The sequence below is a fragment of the Thermobia domestica genome, chromosome 12, assembly GCF_964235325.1.
Source record: "Thermobia domestica chromosome 12, izTheDome1.hap1.1, whole genome shotgun sequence".
In the NCBI taxonomy this organism is placed as follows: Eukaryota; Metazoa; Arthropoda; class Insecta; order Zygentoma; family Lepismatidae; genus Thermobia; species Thermobia domestica.
Window position 1 is genome coordinate 204,819,772 of NC_137465.1, and position 17,060 is coordinate 204,836,831.

At 37.3% G+C, this 17,060-nt stretch overlaps 1 protein-coding gene across 1 annotated transcript in view; it reads left to right on the forward strand.

Annotated features, from left to right (window-relative positions):
* Polr2B (RNA polymerase II subunit RpII140) overlaps positions 1 to 17,060 on the forward strand; it is a gene marked incomplete in the record, with an annotated part of 60,646 nt that overhangs the window by 34,989 nt on the left and 8,597 nt on the right. Inside the window, 4 exon segments of the mRNA XM_081734592.1 lie at positions 2,396 to 2,518; positions 4,912 to 5,130; positions 9,602 to 9,709; positions 13,339 to 13,613. Of these exon segments, the coding sequence (XP_081590718.1) occupies positions 2,396 to 2,518; positions 4,912 to 5,130; positions 9,602 to 9,709; positions 13,339 to 13,613 (725 nt within the window).

The following is a 17,060-nucleotide window of genomic DNA, read 5'->3' on the forward strand; positions in this document are numbered from 1 at the left end:
GACGACGGGTACTGCGGTGTGGTGATGTAGCAAATGATGCCAGCCCCGCTACTGATGTGGCTTCATCTGTTTCGGTTGTGAGTCTTCCACACCTGGGTTTATCTGCTATGGAATAAGTATCCATGAACTTCTGAAAGAGTTGGGCAACACTAACATGGGGCACAGGATTTCGATCTGTGTGCCTGGCATTGAATTCAGCTGCTACAGCCCTTGCACTCTTCCTCCCCATGCCCTGATCAACTCCTTCCTCTCTGCTGTCGTTAGCGGCATAATTATTCACCTGCAACAACAGAAACAGTACGGTAAAATTAGCAAATTGAAATGTGTAACTTTTGAACACATTAACATGTCAACAAACCGATTTCACCATTGTGTTTGTCTTTAAATTCTAGCCTAAAATGATGTGCCGCATGACCATGTTCCCATTTAAAAATCTTTACGTGAAATCAAGATGGCGGCTTTCAAGATGGCCGCCATCTTGGTCACCATCACAATCCGACTTCCCGCTCGGCCTACTATGTTACCGCATGGTTGTTGTTTATTATTTTCCACGAACATGGATTTTACAAGGGGTGGTAAGGGACTTATGGCCCACCCTGTATACTGAATATATAATATGCATTCGTGCTTTTTTTTTGGGGGGGGGGGCAATGTAAGGTGTTACCGGTACCCAATGAAGGTGGCAATTTTTACAAACAAGATATGTTTTTCTGTTATTTTCTTCGTAAGTCTTTGATGGTTTACTAAAGTAACTGCAGTAACTTGTAATGGTATTCACTTCAATTCACAAGATACGTGTACAGATTATTTTGAAATTGACAATCTGAGGGGGAGGGGAATCTCGATTATAGGCCGCACATGATTTTTCAAGCCAAAATTTAGGGAAAAAGTGCGGCTTATATTCGCGCAAATACGGTAAATTTACTTAGTTTTTCGTCCTGGAAAATGAATACTCACTAAAATTATCCGAAATGTTGAAAACTACCTTAGTCTATATAGGAGTTCCAAAAAGTCAGTAAAATTTCGTATTTTTTATAATGTATTGCACATGTTCTATTAGTGATAATTGCTTCGTTGATATTGGAGATTTTTTTGGTGATATGTGAGATTAAATCTCGCACAAAGAGTTTCTTCTTGTTACATGTAGTTTGTGAATTCCATGTTTCGAAAGTCAAAATTGCATACATAACCTTTAGTACGCTGTATATTACGAGAACAAGATCCTGAGGCAAATATACGGACCCGAGAGGAACGGGAATGGGAAATGGCGGAAGCTTAGTAACGAGGAACTATATAATTTATACCGTTTACCAAATATTATTAGGAGTCATCAAATTTAGGGGGCTCAGGTCGGCAGGTCTTGTAGCTAGAAAGGAAGAAAGTAGAAACGCTTTCAAAGTTTTAATTGGAAGTCCGATCGGAAAACGACCACTAGAACGACCTAGGTGTAGAAGGGAGAACAATGTTGAGATTGATGTCGTAGAAATAGGGAGTAGAAAGTAGAAACTGGATCCAGTTGGCTAAGGACATAAGTCAATGTAGAGCTTTTGTGAACGCGGCATTGAACCTCTGGGTTCCATAGACAGAGTTAGTGAGTATATTATAATTTGTGCATAAGCAAAGCTGCGCTAAAAAGAATACTGGACTCACCTTTGCACAAATGTGTTTTTCTTATCTATGCACTAAGAAAATCAATATTTCAATCCTGACGGAGAATTCGGGACCAATGTACTGTTTCGCTTTGTTCCTGAAGAAGATTACCGTGATAATTGAAATATTGATGTTACTTAGTGCCTAGAAAAAAAAAAAAAAAAAAAAAAAAAGTGCAAAGGCGGGTCCATTATTTCTTACTAAATGTACCCTATAATTTCCATTATTAATTATAAAGGTTTTGTTGCTATCTACAGTCATCTTTTTATTTTTCCAAAATGGATAATAGATTAACGTTTAATTGTATTAAACAATATAAATATTTCTGGTTAACTCACAACTTGAATATTGTTGGTGCGTAGATCATATTTTTTGTTCCTTGAAAGTTCACAGTGCATCTGGGAATCCTGAAGCTTAAAGTCATGTTTCAAAAAGGAATTTGGTAGTGTTATATGTTTAAATTTTATGGTGGGAACCTTTTGGAAACCTATTACTTTTACGTGAGTACAAAGAATGTTCATAGTCATGGAGGAAGTACCAACAGTTTACCTTACTGATACCAAAATATGATCATCAATATAACTTGCATATTAGCAATGAATTTAACATACTTTAAAATACGTTTTCTCTCTTAATAAACGCTAAATAAAAACAAGTGTTTAGTTACTAATGAAACTTAACTATAGGGTACATTATTGAGAATCAAAAACTCACATTAAATATTTATTGTTATTGGCGTTTGCAGGGTATGAGGAATGCTATTTATGACAAATTGGATGACGACGGTATAATCGCCCCTGGGGTCAGAGTATCAGGAGACGATGTGGTCATCGGAAAGACTATCACTTTACCTGACAACGAGGATGAGGTAAGTCTCATTTCCAGACATTTCTATTATTAATAAAATAAAATATACAGTTCTGTTTGTGAGAATTGCAACACTAAGAAATACACGGAATGAAATTTATACCACAGTTTCGGTATGTCACTGCGCAGAAATTATTACAACTTCGTAACTATACAACACCTTCACCTTTGTTAAATGAATATGGCGTACTTATTCACTTGCAGCGACCAGTCTCTGTACGTCGTGCCATCGACATGAATAGGCGCCAGATGTTCCTGAGAAATAGCGTGATGCAGCTTACATATGAGTCTACAAGATAGACAATGCCAGCTGGAGGACCGTGACGAACCATATCCCATACTCACACATTTTCGATAGACATATCAGAACAGGGAAGCAGCGGTACCCGTCGTTTCGGGATATATGTGGCCGAGCTGTAATGTGGCGTTCGGAATTGTCTAAGAAAAGGGTATAACTTTTGATATAGCGGTTACTGCTGAGGATGCTCGCAATACATAACAGTTGAAAACTCCTGTTGTGCCAAAGGGCTCCATATAGCAACACCTGCCGTTTCAGTCGACATTGCACGCTGATACACTATAACGTCTAACGTATATAGTGCCTTAGTATAGGACTGGTTGAGACGGGACTTGTCCAAAAATACGATCGTCTGCTACTTAGCATACGAGACTTCACGCCTATTTCAACTTGAGGTTATTTGTGGTTGTGGGTCAGTGGAAGCCGGTGCGAAGTTATATACGCGGCTAGTTGCGTTCAGCTGGCAAATTTACACCAGTTACCATACTTCAGCGTCGAGCTAACACTAAACGACGCTCTACGGTCTGTCACAGTCATGTGAGCAAGATGCGTGTTATTATTATTATTAGAAATATTTTGAGGCAAGAAACTTGTATTTCTCAATTTTGGCGACCAGTATTAGTAAGGACAGTTAATATTTCTGGGGAACGTTTAAAAAATCACGTAACAAATAAATTCCAAGACAGATAAAGTATAATAATACATCAGTGACTTACAGAGACGATTGACTTCGCAGAATCTTTTAAAGATCCTTTTTATAGCCATTTGGTTCAAATCAATATACAAAATGGGAGATTATGAAAATGAGAAGGTTTGTGGCAGCAACTTAAACTTGTCAATTTTTATTCCAAGTATCATGGAAACTGATATAATTCAAACAATTAGAAAAATTAAAGGGAATACTACCTCCAGATCAGATAGTAGTCCGTACTGTATAATTAAATTCTGTACTAATGATGTAGCAACGAATTTATCGGAATATTTAATATTTCATTAAAAACTAGAATATTCCCTTCCAAGTGCCTTTGTAAATTTTAGAAAACAAATCCATTAAAACTTATAGGCCTATAATTTTTAATATTTTCACGATTACCTGATTTATAAGTCGGCACAAGATATACTTTTTTCCAAATGGAAAGAAGTATATGTTATGCCGAAATACTAACACAAGATTTCGACACGCGTAACATTGCAGTCAGATGGGTACCGCATGACGGAGGTGCAAATGTAGCACCGATCGAAATATGACGCTTGAATTATGCCATGAAGGTGTTTTTTGCAGTGCATTATTGCGATCGACAAAATATGGGAACATCCTACGAACCAGAATTGAAACATTCCAATGTATAGCACCATCCAGCGTCCTCACAACCGAGGAAAGTGTAAGAAAGTTAGCAAACGTTGAGATCATGATGTTGATGCCCTGTGACCATGAAGTGACCATGAAGCATTATCCTCTCCCATCAAATATCACCAAGAGTTACCGTAAATGCTGCGTACTATGGCTCGTACCATTTGCCGCCAACATTGTGACGCAAACAACCACATCTCCTGCAATCTGGACAAATTTTGTTTCACGACAATGCCAGATGTCACTGCTAATGTAGTACAAACTCTCCTACGACTATGGAGTATAGAGGTACTGGAGCAGTTGTCATATCAGCCCCTGCAATTTTGATTTGTTCCCAAAAATAAAAGGACCACTTCAGGGACATCTCCGCGATCGAAACACTCACAAACGTTTGCCAGCCCAGATATCTTAAAAAACATATTCACCAGGCAGACAGAGACTGCATCAAGGGAATGTAACATGTTCACGTGAGTAACACATTCACTTTCACTGCCCAAATATGTTGCTGTTTCAATCTAAATGACTCTCCTGTGATGTACTATACTAATTATGTATCTTGTATGTTTTTCTTAATGAATTTTTATTTATTTTTATTTTTATTTTTATTTTTTTGGTCAAGGAAATTAAAGAATATTAGAGTGCCGCTTTTTATTTATTTATTTATTTATGTAAGAAATTTCAATTCGGTAACGTAGTTAACCTATTAGTGATAGTATTTCAAATAACAGTGTGTTTTATGTTGCAGCTCGAAGGAACAACAAAGCGCTATACGAAACGAGACGCCAGCACCTTCCTAAGAAACAGTGAAACTGGAATTGTGGACCAAGTAATGATCACCTTAAATTCAGAAGGCTACAAATTCTGTAAAATCCGAGTACGTTCTGTGAGAATACCGCAGATTGGAGACAAGTTTGCTTCTCGGCATGGGCAAAAAGGAACGTGTGGTATTCAGTATAGGCAAGAGGTAAAGAATCGTATACGGTTTTTGGTCTTGATTTTGCATGGTAAAGCTGAAACAAATATTTGCTACTTTATGAATTTCGATAGTTTTCTCTCTCGATAACCAGAAACCTTGGAATATCGACAATGATAATATTGATGATTTTTTTTTTTTTTTTTTTTTTTTTTTATTTATTTCTGTGTAGGAAGTAAATATATGCGCTAAACAAAACTTTAGTGGTACACACGAAACTTCATTTCAACTATAATATTTTGTTCAAGTCTCTGAGTGTGTATAAATATTACAAGGTGTCTATCGATCACGAAAGTCATGAAAAAGTCACGAAATTAGAAAACGGTCATGAAAGTCAAGAAATTTAGCTTTTGGATCACGATTTTTTTATCTGTACAAATATAAGTACAGATTGGAAAATTTCGTTCTATAAAACGTCAAAATTCACCTCCAAAAATGTCTGTGGTCGGTTTTAGACGTTACCAAATCACAAAAAAGCACGCTTCTGTCGCATGCATAAAAATTCGGCCTAATTCGCACCCAAATTTGCTCTTGAGAATGTTACGAAATTTTATGATTTGGCAAAGAAAAGGTCACGAAATTTCATTTTGGAATTCTAGTAGACACCCTGTATTATTACTGTACACAGTAGCGTATTAGTATTTTGTTACCGGGGGGGAGGGAGCTATGCACAACACAGGGAAGCAGGGGTGGGCAATTGCTCACTGAGTTTGAGAATTAAATATATTTTAATTGATTGTCTACTAATCTATTAGGAAAAACGTGAAACTCGTATGTCGGTGGAGGATCCTCCCTCCTCCCAGGCAAATCTGAAATGACGCTCCTTCAAACACACGTTAAATATTTGTAATCTCATTTCAGCTTAACTGATTTCATTTTAGAAAAAAAAAAAAAAAATGGAAATATTGTTTTATCTGTGTATTTTTTTCTTCTTTTCCCTGAAAGATGTTGAGGCAAGTTGAAGCTGAAATATACTGATTGCAGTTTTAATGGCAAGAATTGCAGACTAGTGAAGCTTATGTAATATGATACATCCAAAAATTTAGCCGTGAATCTTAACCTTTCAGAAGCATTTTCGTGGTCTACTTAATTTCCCGGGCTACTTATCCTCCCCCCTCTTGATTTTCTTTAATTCAAACATTTACCTTTCTTTATAATTAAATGATGTAAATATTCCATTGCTATAATAACTAAAGTCCCGTTATGTTGATAGCTGTGCAAGTTGGAACACCAGTTTCGCTTAATAGCTCCTCTTTAGTTTTGATGTTACTGACGACGGTCGACTTGAATCACAACAACAGTCGGAAGTATGAAGGAGAAACAAAAGAAAGTAACAACTAAGAAAAATAAACAGAAGAGTAGAATAGACGAAAGAAAGAAAAAAGAACGCAGTTCTGACATTGAATGAAATTTGACAAATGCAGTATTATTTCTGAACAAAGAGCATAAGAAAATGGAAAGTCAAAGAAATTCTTAAAAATGGTAAGAAGGATTATTGTTGTACGTGAAATGCAAAAAGTTAACAAATTTATTTTGGGTAAGGGGGCTTGAGCACGATAGCCCCCAACATACACCACTGATTGTACAGTATAGTTCAAAAACACATGGACAGATATCTGTATTTGAAAAGCCCTCCATTCTTATCCATTGATGGAATTAAATGAAACAAGTTCGAATCTTCTTTTGCCCATTAAGATCTTTATTTCGAGATGAATTATTAAACGTTCCTATGCACAATTGCGATATTTTATTTTATTTTATTTTATTTATTTTTTTTTAAGAGGTGAGTGGGCAGTTTTTTATTTAAACAGGACTGTACATACTTATTAAATCCTTATTAGATTGTTCGTAGATTGTTCTCTGCTGAAGTTTTGAACACCTGTGTTTTGTGTCCATCCCAATTTTACTTTATGCTCCTAAAATATGACACATATGTCTGAAGGTCCACTATAAGAGAACAATCAACTCGAAATACCACAGTTAATGCAGTAAAATGAAACATATTTGTCTGTAGCGTTACAAATTTGAATTTATGTATAAAATTAATTTTTACAACTATTTTTATCGTCTTGTTTTTAGTAAAGAGATTTATTTCACTGCTTCTTTAGAAAATAATTACTCTAAATTGCCCAATATTGTCATTAAGGAAGTCTAATTTTAATATTGGAAACGTCTTTGGTATTTAATATTGATCATTGATAGAAATGTGGGCGAAATATGGATATGAAACTATATAATTATTATTACAAATCTTTCAAAAGCTGTATTCCTCTGTCAGCAGGGTTTGCCCAAATGGGTCCTACCCAAAATAAAACAGTGTTTTTTTTTCGGATTGGACCCACTTGAAAAAAACCACCTGAGTTTTTGAGCTTTTTGTTAGTATATTATTAGCACAACTAAGATGATCACATTGAAAGTGATTTTTGTCATTTTTGACTTTCCTTGGGCGAATTAGATGCTTTGACGTTAAGGTATACAACAGCATTCAACATAAGACCTTTATAAATTTCTGAATGAATGAATTAAAAAAAAAAAAAAGCTTGAGATAATTATAGAAAAATTTAATGTAAGAATTATGTTTATAGCCTATTTGAAGTAAAATATTCATTATATTTTAGAAAATACCTTCCGTGAATAGTGTGCTCGCCTATTAGGCGACGCCGAGGGACATTATCTTTCATCATTTGACGGGTTTAAGGCCGTAGGTGCCGGTATTACCAGTAAATATGTAGTGCATTAGTAAAACTATTAGTAATATTTTTTATTATCTTTGATGGTAACACAAGTATTCTTCAGTAAAATTTGGTTTTCCAACAACAGTTTAGTTCGGTTATTTGTTACTACTCTTCACATAAGCATTCTGTAGAATTAACACCAGTAATAGCGTAAAAGTTCTTGTCAAATTTAAGAAGCTTAATGTTCGGAGTTCCAAAGACTACGTAACGCTTACTATTTCAAGTGCTGAATTCAAACTTACCTACAAATAGAATTTTCGATGTACAGTAAAGAAAGCTGCATTTTCGGGAAAAATCCGTCGTGAAAGAAGTGCTCGGGAAATTCCCGAAATTGAATAAAACAGTAATAAAATTATTTATTTTACGCTGGAAAATATTTATGTCTTATAAGACATGTTGAAACATTTATTTTATAAAACATGAATTATATCTTTGTTTTAAATTAGTATATTTGGTGTTCATATTTGGCGAACGTTAGTGAGACTCCTGGAATGATCCGATCTACATTTGTTCGTTCGTCTTTCTGTACCACACATACTACCGGCATTTTAAGTTTAAACTTTCAAGGTACAAGCACGAGACACACTAAATTTCCTGTATTGATTTTGGCGGCATATCAACATAAAATTTCAAAATGGCGGCCATTTAAAAAAAAAAAAAAACAAATATCGAGTATCCATGCTACAAAGCGCAATTTTCAGTCTTTTAAGTTGAAATTTTCAGAGTAGAAGCACGAGACACTAGATCAACAGTATATTTTGGCGCCTACCCAACGTAAAATTTCAGAATGGCAGCCATTTTTCAAAATAGCCTCTCCAGGATCCAGTTTTTGCACTTTTAAGTTGAAATTTTGAGGGTAGATGTACGAGACATTCTAAATTTGCTGGATAGGTTTTCTCCGCGATACAGTGTTAAATTTCAAAATGGCGACTTAAAAAAAAAAAAAACAGTGAATAGAAAATTGTAGTCAGTTGTGACAATGATAATCTTAAAATATAAATAATATTTTTAACAGTTTCTCCCCAAAGACATTGAAATATTTTGAAAAATCCCAATGAAACCCCAAAAGCTCAATTAAACCCGGAAAAACCCATATGGAGCCAGGTGAGTTGGGCTTTTTTTTTTTTTTTTTCAAACCCTGTCAGGAGGTTATTCTTAGTCTTTCATTAATGGTGTGTAACTCGATGTCAAAACAATATCTATATGAGTGGTGGCAATTTTCTATTATGTTTATCGTGTGGGGAAGAACGGGCGGCAAGAGATTTCATTTTTAGAGTTTGGACAGTTTGGCTTGAAACGGATTTTTCATTGTTTTGATCTCAAAAAAAAATTGAACGTTTAATAAACAATGCAATGATCGTGATTTGTACAGGAAAAAACGTTTCAGATAATCGTGAAATATTATTATTCGAAAATTTAATTAATGCGAAAAGTAAAATATGACTTACATCGGCTAATAATCGTTGCATTTCTACCTCCTGCTGGTTGCTGAAGCATTTCAGAGTTCGTGCGAAGGTGGTATTTGTATAGTTTTGGGACTTGACTCGATCCTGCCAGTGTAAAATAACATATTACTACACCTAGAAGTTATCGTCATAATTTATTTCTGAATAATTGTGTAACAATTGATGCATGTATAAATTCATTCAGTTGGCTAGTGAGATAGTAGAACTAGATACTATAGTATTAAGTGAATAATCGATGTTATTTTATTTATTTATTTTCAGGACATGCCATTTACATGTGAAGGCATCACTCCCGACATCATCATTAACCCTCACGCCATCCCCTCTCGTATGACCATTGGTCACTTGATTGAATGCCTTCAAGGGAAGGTGGGTATACATTTTATGCAAACAATAGATGTAAGTTAACGCATTACGTATACGACTTGATTTCACCACTTTGCAGGTACGAAAGGACGAATACAGACTCATTAAAATAGGAAATTGTAGATCAAGATTCTTGTATCTTGTCACTTCGAAATCTGTGAATTAACGGATATTTGTTTCCTAAGTTTATTATTAGTAAATTGAGAAGTGATACAATTAAAAAGCTCTTAAGCCAAACAAACAAACGTTGATTGGTATCTACAGGGTGAGTCAAAAGTCCCTTACAACCCCTTATAAAACTAAACCGAATTGTAGATACCCGGAATTAGTAATTGTAGGAACACGTTACACGGAGATGGAACCTTTACAATGCATGTCAGGTAAACGGCCGCTATCTTGCTGTCTGCCATTTTCGCTCAAATCGTATAAATGGGAAGGAAGTCATATGATATATGAAACTGGGATAGAATTATAAGGGAAAGTCAATGGTGTAATCAGATTTAAGATAACTGTAATAACTTTAAGGTTATAATCACATGAAATTCAACTTTATCTCTTGCTGAACCATGCCATTAATCAAAGCCGATCGCATCAATATCGTCAAGATGGATGGTAGAACTGCCCGTGTTATAGCTCGTGATTTCAATGAAAGGCATCCTCCATATGCTCGTGTTTTGTTCTTTGCAATGGCACAGTTAATGACCAAGTTCGAAGAGACAGGTACAGTCGAGGACAGGCCACGATCATTTAGTCCCAAAACTGCCACTGGCGAAGGCACAGCTATGACAGTGCTCGCATTGTCTGTTGTCTCCACAGCGCTGGACACGCCGATTATCACTGGAATACTACGTCAGCCAAACCTCCGTTTGCAGCGTGTTACAGACATATAAGTGGCATCCTTACAAGCTGCGGCTTTTTTTTTTTTTAGAATGGCTTTTTTTTAGAGTACCATTTTGTAAGAGGGCAGTGTAAGAATTGCGGCAGGTTCGAACTGTGCAATACAAATTTTACACCGATGAAGTAAATTATTATGTTACAGGTGAGATAAACTAACAAAATGTACCCCTCTGGTCTCCAGATAACCCCTAGTGGATAGATTCGTGTAAAATAGTTGGTGCAGGGAAAATTAAGATGTGGGCACATATCATTGGCCTATTTATCATCCCTAGTAGCTTAACTGCAGAGCGTTACTTGGACATGTTAAAGCAACTCATTCTTCTCTCAATGGAGGCGCCGGATGGCAGCTTTCTCTTATATTACCATGATGGGACGCCACCTCATTGTGGACAGCAGGTTCGTCGGTATTTGGATGAACAATCTCCTGATCGATGGATTGGTCGACGTGGGCTAGTGGAATGTCCTGCCATATCACCTAAAGGCAATGATATATGGCGAAAAGATATGGATCTGGATAATTTGGAGCAACGGATACAGGATGCATGTGCACAAATTACCCCTGAGACATTGTTCCGTGTGTTTATGTAGCTTGGGAGACACGTCTGTAAATATCCACAGCCAGCGCACTGAACACATTTTTAAGAAGTAATATGAGTCATGTGATTATAACTTCATAGTTAATACAGTTATGTTAAATCTAATTGCGCCATAGGGGCCGCGGTGGCTCAGTGGTAGAGCGTTCACCTCTGGTGCTTGGGGTTCCGGGTTCAAACCCTGCTCCCGCCGAGTGAATTTTGTGGTGGACAAACACCGTGTGCGTGGATTTTCTCGGGGTTCTCCCGTTTCCTCCCATTTTCTTCATTCCACCATTTCATTCATCTCTCATCATCACCGTCTCCTTTAGCCTAACTGGCATAACCGTGGGACGTAAAACTCAAAAATTTCATTTCATTTTTTCTAATTTCGCCATTGAATTTCTCTTAAAAGCCCTGTTTCATGTATCATGCGACCCGCTTCTCATTAAAACTTTGAGCGAGACTTAAAATGGCGGCCATTCACCTGGCACGAACCATAAAGGCTTCCTCTCCGTCTAACGTCTCTCTCTTATTACCAATTCAGACATGTTACACTCGCTTTCATTTTATAGCGGGTGGTAAGGGACTTTTGACTCACTCTGTAGATTAATGTCTGATGAAATTATGTTGTAAATCCGGAATTGATATGAAAAATATTGGTGACAGTCTTTAAAGGTTCCGTTGGGAGGCCAACGTTGAAGAGCTATATTATCCAACTTGATTGAAGGAGTGGATTTAAAAGGTAAAGCATCGTCTGCGAACAGTGGAAGTGGTCGCAGAGCCATGAGTAAACAAAAGGAAACCACATAACTTACGGATCAGTCAGGGAAGTCGACAGTTGTTAAGGAAGTGAAACTATATGGAAAAGTAATAGAAATTTCAAAGAATTGCTACAATTGTTTTGCAATTGAGAAAGGGATTCTCATTTTCGCGAAAAAAGGTTTTCCAGTTGTGCACTCAAATCCGTAAATCGCATATACAGGAGATAATGCCAAAATTTCGAGTTAGATCAATAACAGCGCATCTAGAAAATATAGGTCGTTAATGGTAGTGTTAACAGATTTAAATGCACGAAGAACATATCTACCAAAACATTACACAGACTATGACAAACCTAATTGTACTGATGATGTTATACTGATATAGTAATAACAGTTTTTTTCTTTTGTAAGTGGTTTGTATACAAGTAATATTAAGAAGCAATCGAGAAAAATACTAGGCGATTATTTAGCATGAAAAGTTCATCGATTGATTGATTCTATGTATACGAGGTGTATTCAAAAAGTATCGAACTTTATTTTTTTCCCGCGTAAAGTAATGAAGCGCAGGAGACTTTGTCCAGTGTAGATGTAGATGGGACACTCATGCGCAGTCGTAATTTTTTTTTTCCCGTCCGCTGAAAGCGTCAGTTGCTGGCAGTCAGCCAACGAGTGAGGACGTGTAGTGAGCGTTTGTCGGATGTTAAATGACAGAAAAACTTGAGCAGCAATATTCAAATTTGGCCAAAAGCATGGCGATACCCAATCAGAAACCATTCATTCGAATCGGTACCTTCAATTTTGAACAAGAATTTAGGCATGAGGAGAGTGTTGGCGAAATTTGATTCAGGCTTTCATTGCCAAACACAACATTCCTGTGTGTCATGCTCTCTACTCACCCGACATGGCTCTGTGTGACTTTTGGTTATTTCTCAAGCTGAAAATACCACCGAAAGAGATCCGATTTGAGTCAAGAGAAGACATCATGCGGAATGCGACGGCACAGTTGCTTACCATCCCAAAAGCTGCGTTCCAGAAGTGATTCCAACAATGGCAGAAGCGCTGGGAAAAGTGTGTGCATTACCAAAGAGACTGCTTTAAAGGGAATTAGTGTTCCAGAATTCCAAATCAATAAATGTACTTTTGTCAGCCAAAGGTTCGATGCTTTTTGAACACACCTCGTATACGCCCTTTGTCAGCATCGAAGCTAAGTGCGTTCGATGCTGTCCTATCGAGAATGAACAGATGCACTAGCCAATACACCAGGGAAGAGAAAACGTCATGTTAGATCGCGAGGTTGCATGAAGTTATTGTTATAGAGTATTCGTAGACTTAATACCTTGGAGTAAAGGAAGAATTAAAATGGAATTACTGTTAACCGTTGCTTTTTGTTTCCTGATAGGTATCTGCGAACAAGGGCGAGATCGGTGACGCAACTCCCTTCAATGACGCTGTAAACGTGCAGAAGATTTCGACGTTGCTCCAGGAATATGGCTACCAACTGCGAGGGAATGAAGTAATGTACAACGGACACACGGGACGAAAGATCAATGCCCAGATTTTCTTGGGTCCTACATACTATCAGCGTCTCAAACACATGGTGGACGACAAAATCCATAGCAGAGCCCGAGGGCCTCTGCAGATCCTGGTGCGACAGCCTATGGAAGGAAGAGCTAGGTGAGTCACTTCTTTTTTTCAAGGGACCGTAAAAGGATAGTGAGAGAAAAATAAAATTCGAAATTTAGATGGATTTATATATTATATGATCACTAAGCAATAAATTCCATGGCATAGGAAATCCGAAGATTAAACAAAACTTCTGGATTTGATTCTATCATATGCCAAGCTATCCAAGTAAATTGTTTAACCCGCCTTCTAAATATCATGCTTTTCAATCAAGTAGCCGGACCCACATGGTAGTTAGTTCTATGGCTGTCTGGCGAGCTTTCGACTCCTAGAACCTTGTTCATGAAGGATAAAGATACAAGAAATAAAGACATTAATTAAGGAAAAGAAAACGGGAAAGAGTAATGCAGAACACATTGTACCTTGTACGAAGGGTGATCAGAAAGTAAGGTTACAAAGCCTGCAGTGAAACGTGTGTATATTATTTCATACAACCAATACAGCCAACATACATTAGGTTATTTTTCGACATAGTCTCATATCAGTAGGGGCACTTACGAAATCGTGGGATGATTTTGAAGCTTCCTTCCTGGTAAAAATCCTGTCCTTGAGTGTTCAGCGACGTTGTCACGAAGTGTTTTATCTCCTCGTCTGAAGTGCGGGAACTCCTTCAACTCCTCCGAGTGCGGGAATAGGTGAAAGTCGTTTGGAGCGAGGTTCGGGCTATAGGGAGGGTGATCGATGGTGTCCCAGCTGTATTCAAATCTGTTTATGCCGTGCTGGGTCGGCCACTGCGCTCCTCGTCCGCAGCCGCAAACTTTCTACACCATTGTGCGACATGTTGATGAGACATTACAGTCTCTCCGTAAACTTCTACCAGCTGCCGGTGACCTTCAGCCGCGGTTAGATGTTGCGAGCAAAGAAATCGAATAACTGAGAGCGGACATTTCGCGAGACCAGTGTTCTAAATGAGTCGCCATTTGTTTACGTACAACTGGTGCCGTAGGTGGCGGGTGGCTGAAATTGCAGTTGTCAACTCCATGTATTAAAACTAGCACACACTCCTCATTCCTTTATAACAGACGAAACTCCAGAAATATCGACCTTGTAACCTTAGTTTCTGATCCTCCTCGTATTAGTATGGTTCAGTCGTCAACATAAAGTATTTCTGGATTCTCTTCCTATTTTCTTATTCATTATGTGTCTTTTATTTTTATCTTCCATGAACAAGACTAGAGGAGAGCCTGAAATTTGAAGTGAAACGGTGGGTAATCCAAACCAATTGAATAGCGTTCGTCACACAGTGGTCCGGATAGTGAAAAAGACGGACCAAAGTATTCCCACACAATTAAATATATATATATTACAGCATATAATATAAAATAATAACTTGTAATTTGCTAAACTGTAAAATAAGTACTCAAGGTAGGTTTGAAGTCTCTATGGCTTCAGCCTCTCACCTTCGGAAGCCCACTTTACGATCTTATCATCTTTTTTCTCTTCAGCTTCTTTAGATATGTACAGAGTAATCACTTTTGAAGGTTGTTTTCTATCTTTTTCTTTGGAAGTTCAACTAAGCTTGAAATTAGTGGGTCAGTAGCCCCTGGAAGAGGTCCAAATTGGTTTCCCTTCTTAAATCTTTTCGTGGCCTCTTGAGAAACCTCTCCACTTTCTAAAATAGCTGCTTTCAGTAATACTGCTTTGTCAATAAGAATTTTGTGTACTTCTGGTTGCATGCAATCTCACATATAACTCAATTGTCTCCATGTAGTATGTTTGGAATACTATTATATTCATTTTATGCCCTCGTGAAGTTCTTGTCAATACTGTTCCGAAACGAGAGCTCTTTATCTGTTTCTGTCAGTTTTAAACGTATTTCAGCTTTCTCGGAGAAATTCTGAACAGTATTATCATCATTTGTAATACCATTACGACACTTAGGCACATGCATAGTAAATCGCGTTTTACTTTTGATAAGTTTCTTCCTACTTTCCAACATTTCACTGACTTGGTGATGGCGTGGAAAACTTTTCATTAACTCTAGACAGCGCCAAGGAATAATGTAAATCACATTGTTACTTCTCTGCTTTTTCATGTATTCTCCCTTCACTTTGGATAATTACTCCCTTGAATTCACTGGAACAAATAGGTCTACATAAACGGTTAATGATGCTTCTCCACGAATCGTATCCGGTTTCATTATTATTCAATAGTAAAGGAATAATAGATGCCGTAAATAATCTTTTGTCACTACTGCCATTTTGAGCTCGTATCTGTTTATATCTGGAAGGACCACAACTACCGTCAAAATCCCATTTACAGTGCAAAGTGTTCCTTGTTAGTTGTCTAATAGAAGTTCTAAAATTCTGGATACTATGTGGTTATTTAAAAAAATAATAAAAAAGACCTACTGCCTTTTCTTTAAAAAAAATAATAGGTTGCTTCTTTTACTTTCATAACTGAATATTTGTCTGGATATAAATCATGTTTTGAGTTTTCTGATAGTCATATACTAATGTTTCATTAAGTTTGCAGCACTATAATTGATGATAAATCCTCTTGTTTTGTGACTTACTTTCATTCTTTCCTTTCCTACAAGATTCTGCGAATGGTGATCTCTCTTGTAGATGTAGCTCCTAAATACAAAGCTCAAATGAACTTAATATTCTTCCTGCGAATTTTAATTTTCCATCTCATACATTTCTTGTTAAATTCATGATTTTTTAAAATTTTATTTATTTCACGAACATGCATGCCTCTTCAGATGAAGAGATGGACAGAATATCTGAAAGTTCATTTACGCACATTCGGATTTGGTGATAAGTATGAAACAAAAAAATACGCATTCTTACAGTGGTGGCGTAACTAAATGATTGGGGGGCCCTCCCGCAGAAAGCGTGGAGTGAGGCCCCTTCTTTACGTCTCACTTCACAATTTGGGGGCCCTCTGACGGCTTGGGCCCCTCGCAATGCGGGGCCCTTATTTACGCCCCTGCATTCTCAGTATACTATGTAGAGATTTTGAACTATGACTATCTGCATGTAATCGAAATTCGTTCTTGCTTATTGCTCAATACATTCTCGCGTCATCTTTCCTTTAATTATGTCATGAAGTTCTCAGCGAGACACATTCATTTTTATCACAATACGCAATAGATAGAAACAAACGATACAAAAGGCAGTTCTTCACAAATTAAAGTACTCGAGAATAATCTGCTTACATGTCATAGGTAAGCAGTGGCATAGCACACTTTTGCGGCCCCCCCCCCCCAAAGTATAGAGAAGGGCCCCTAGTTGTAAAGCCGACAGAAGTAAGGTTGAAGTTCTACTTCTTTAAATCTTTATTCATCGCAAGACTTCGGGGCCCTCTATACCTCGGGCCCCCCGCAGTGCGGGGGTTGCGGGGGCAGCTGCTACGCCACTGTAGGTAAGTAATCTCTTTGTTCAAGGTCAATATTGTCCAAAAATGCTTTTTGCGCGCACTTGTAGGTGTGGGGAT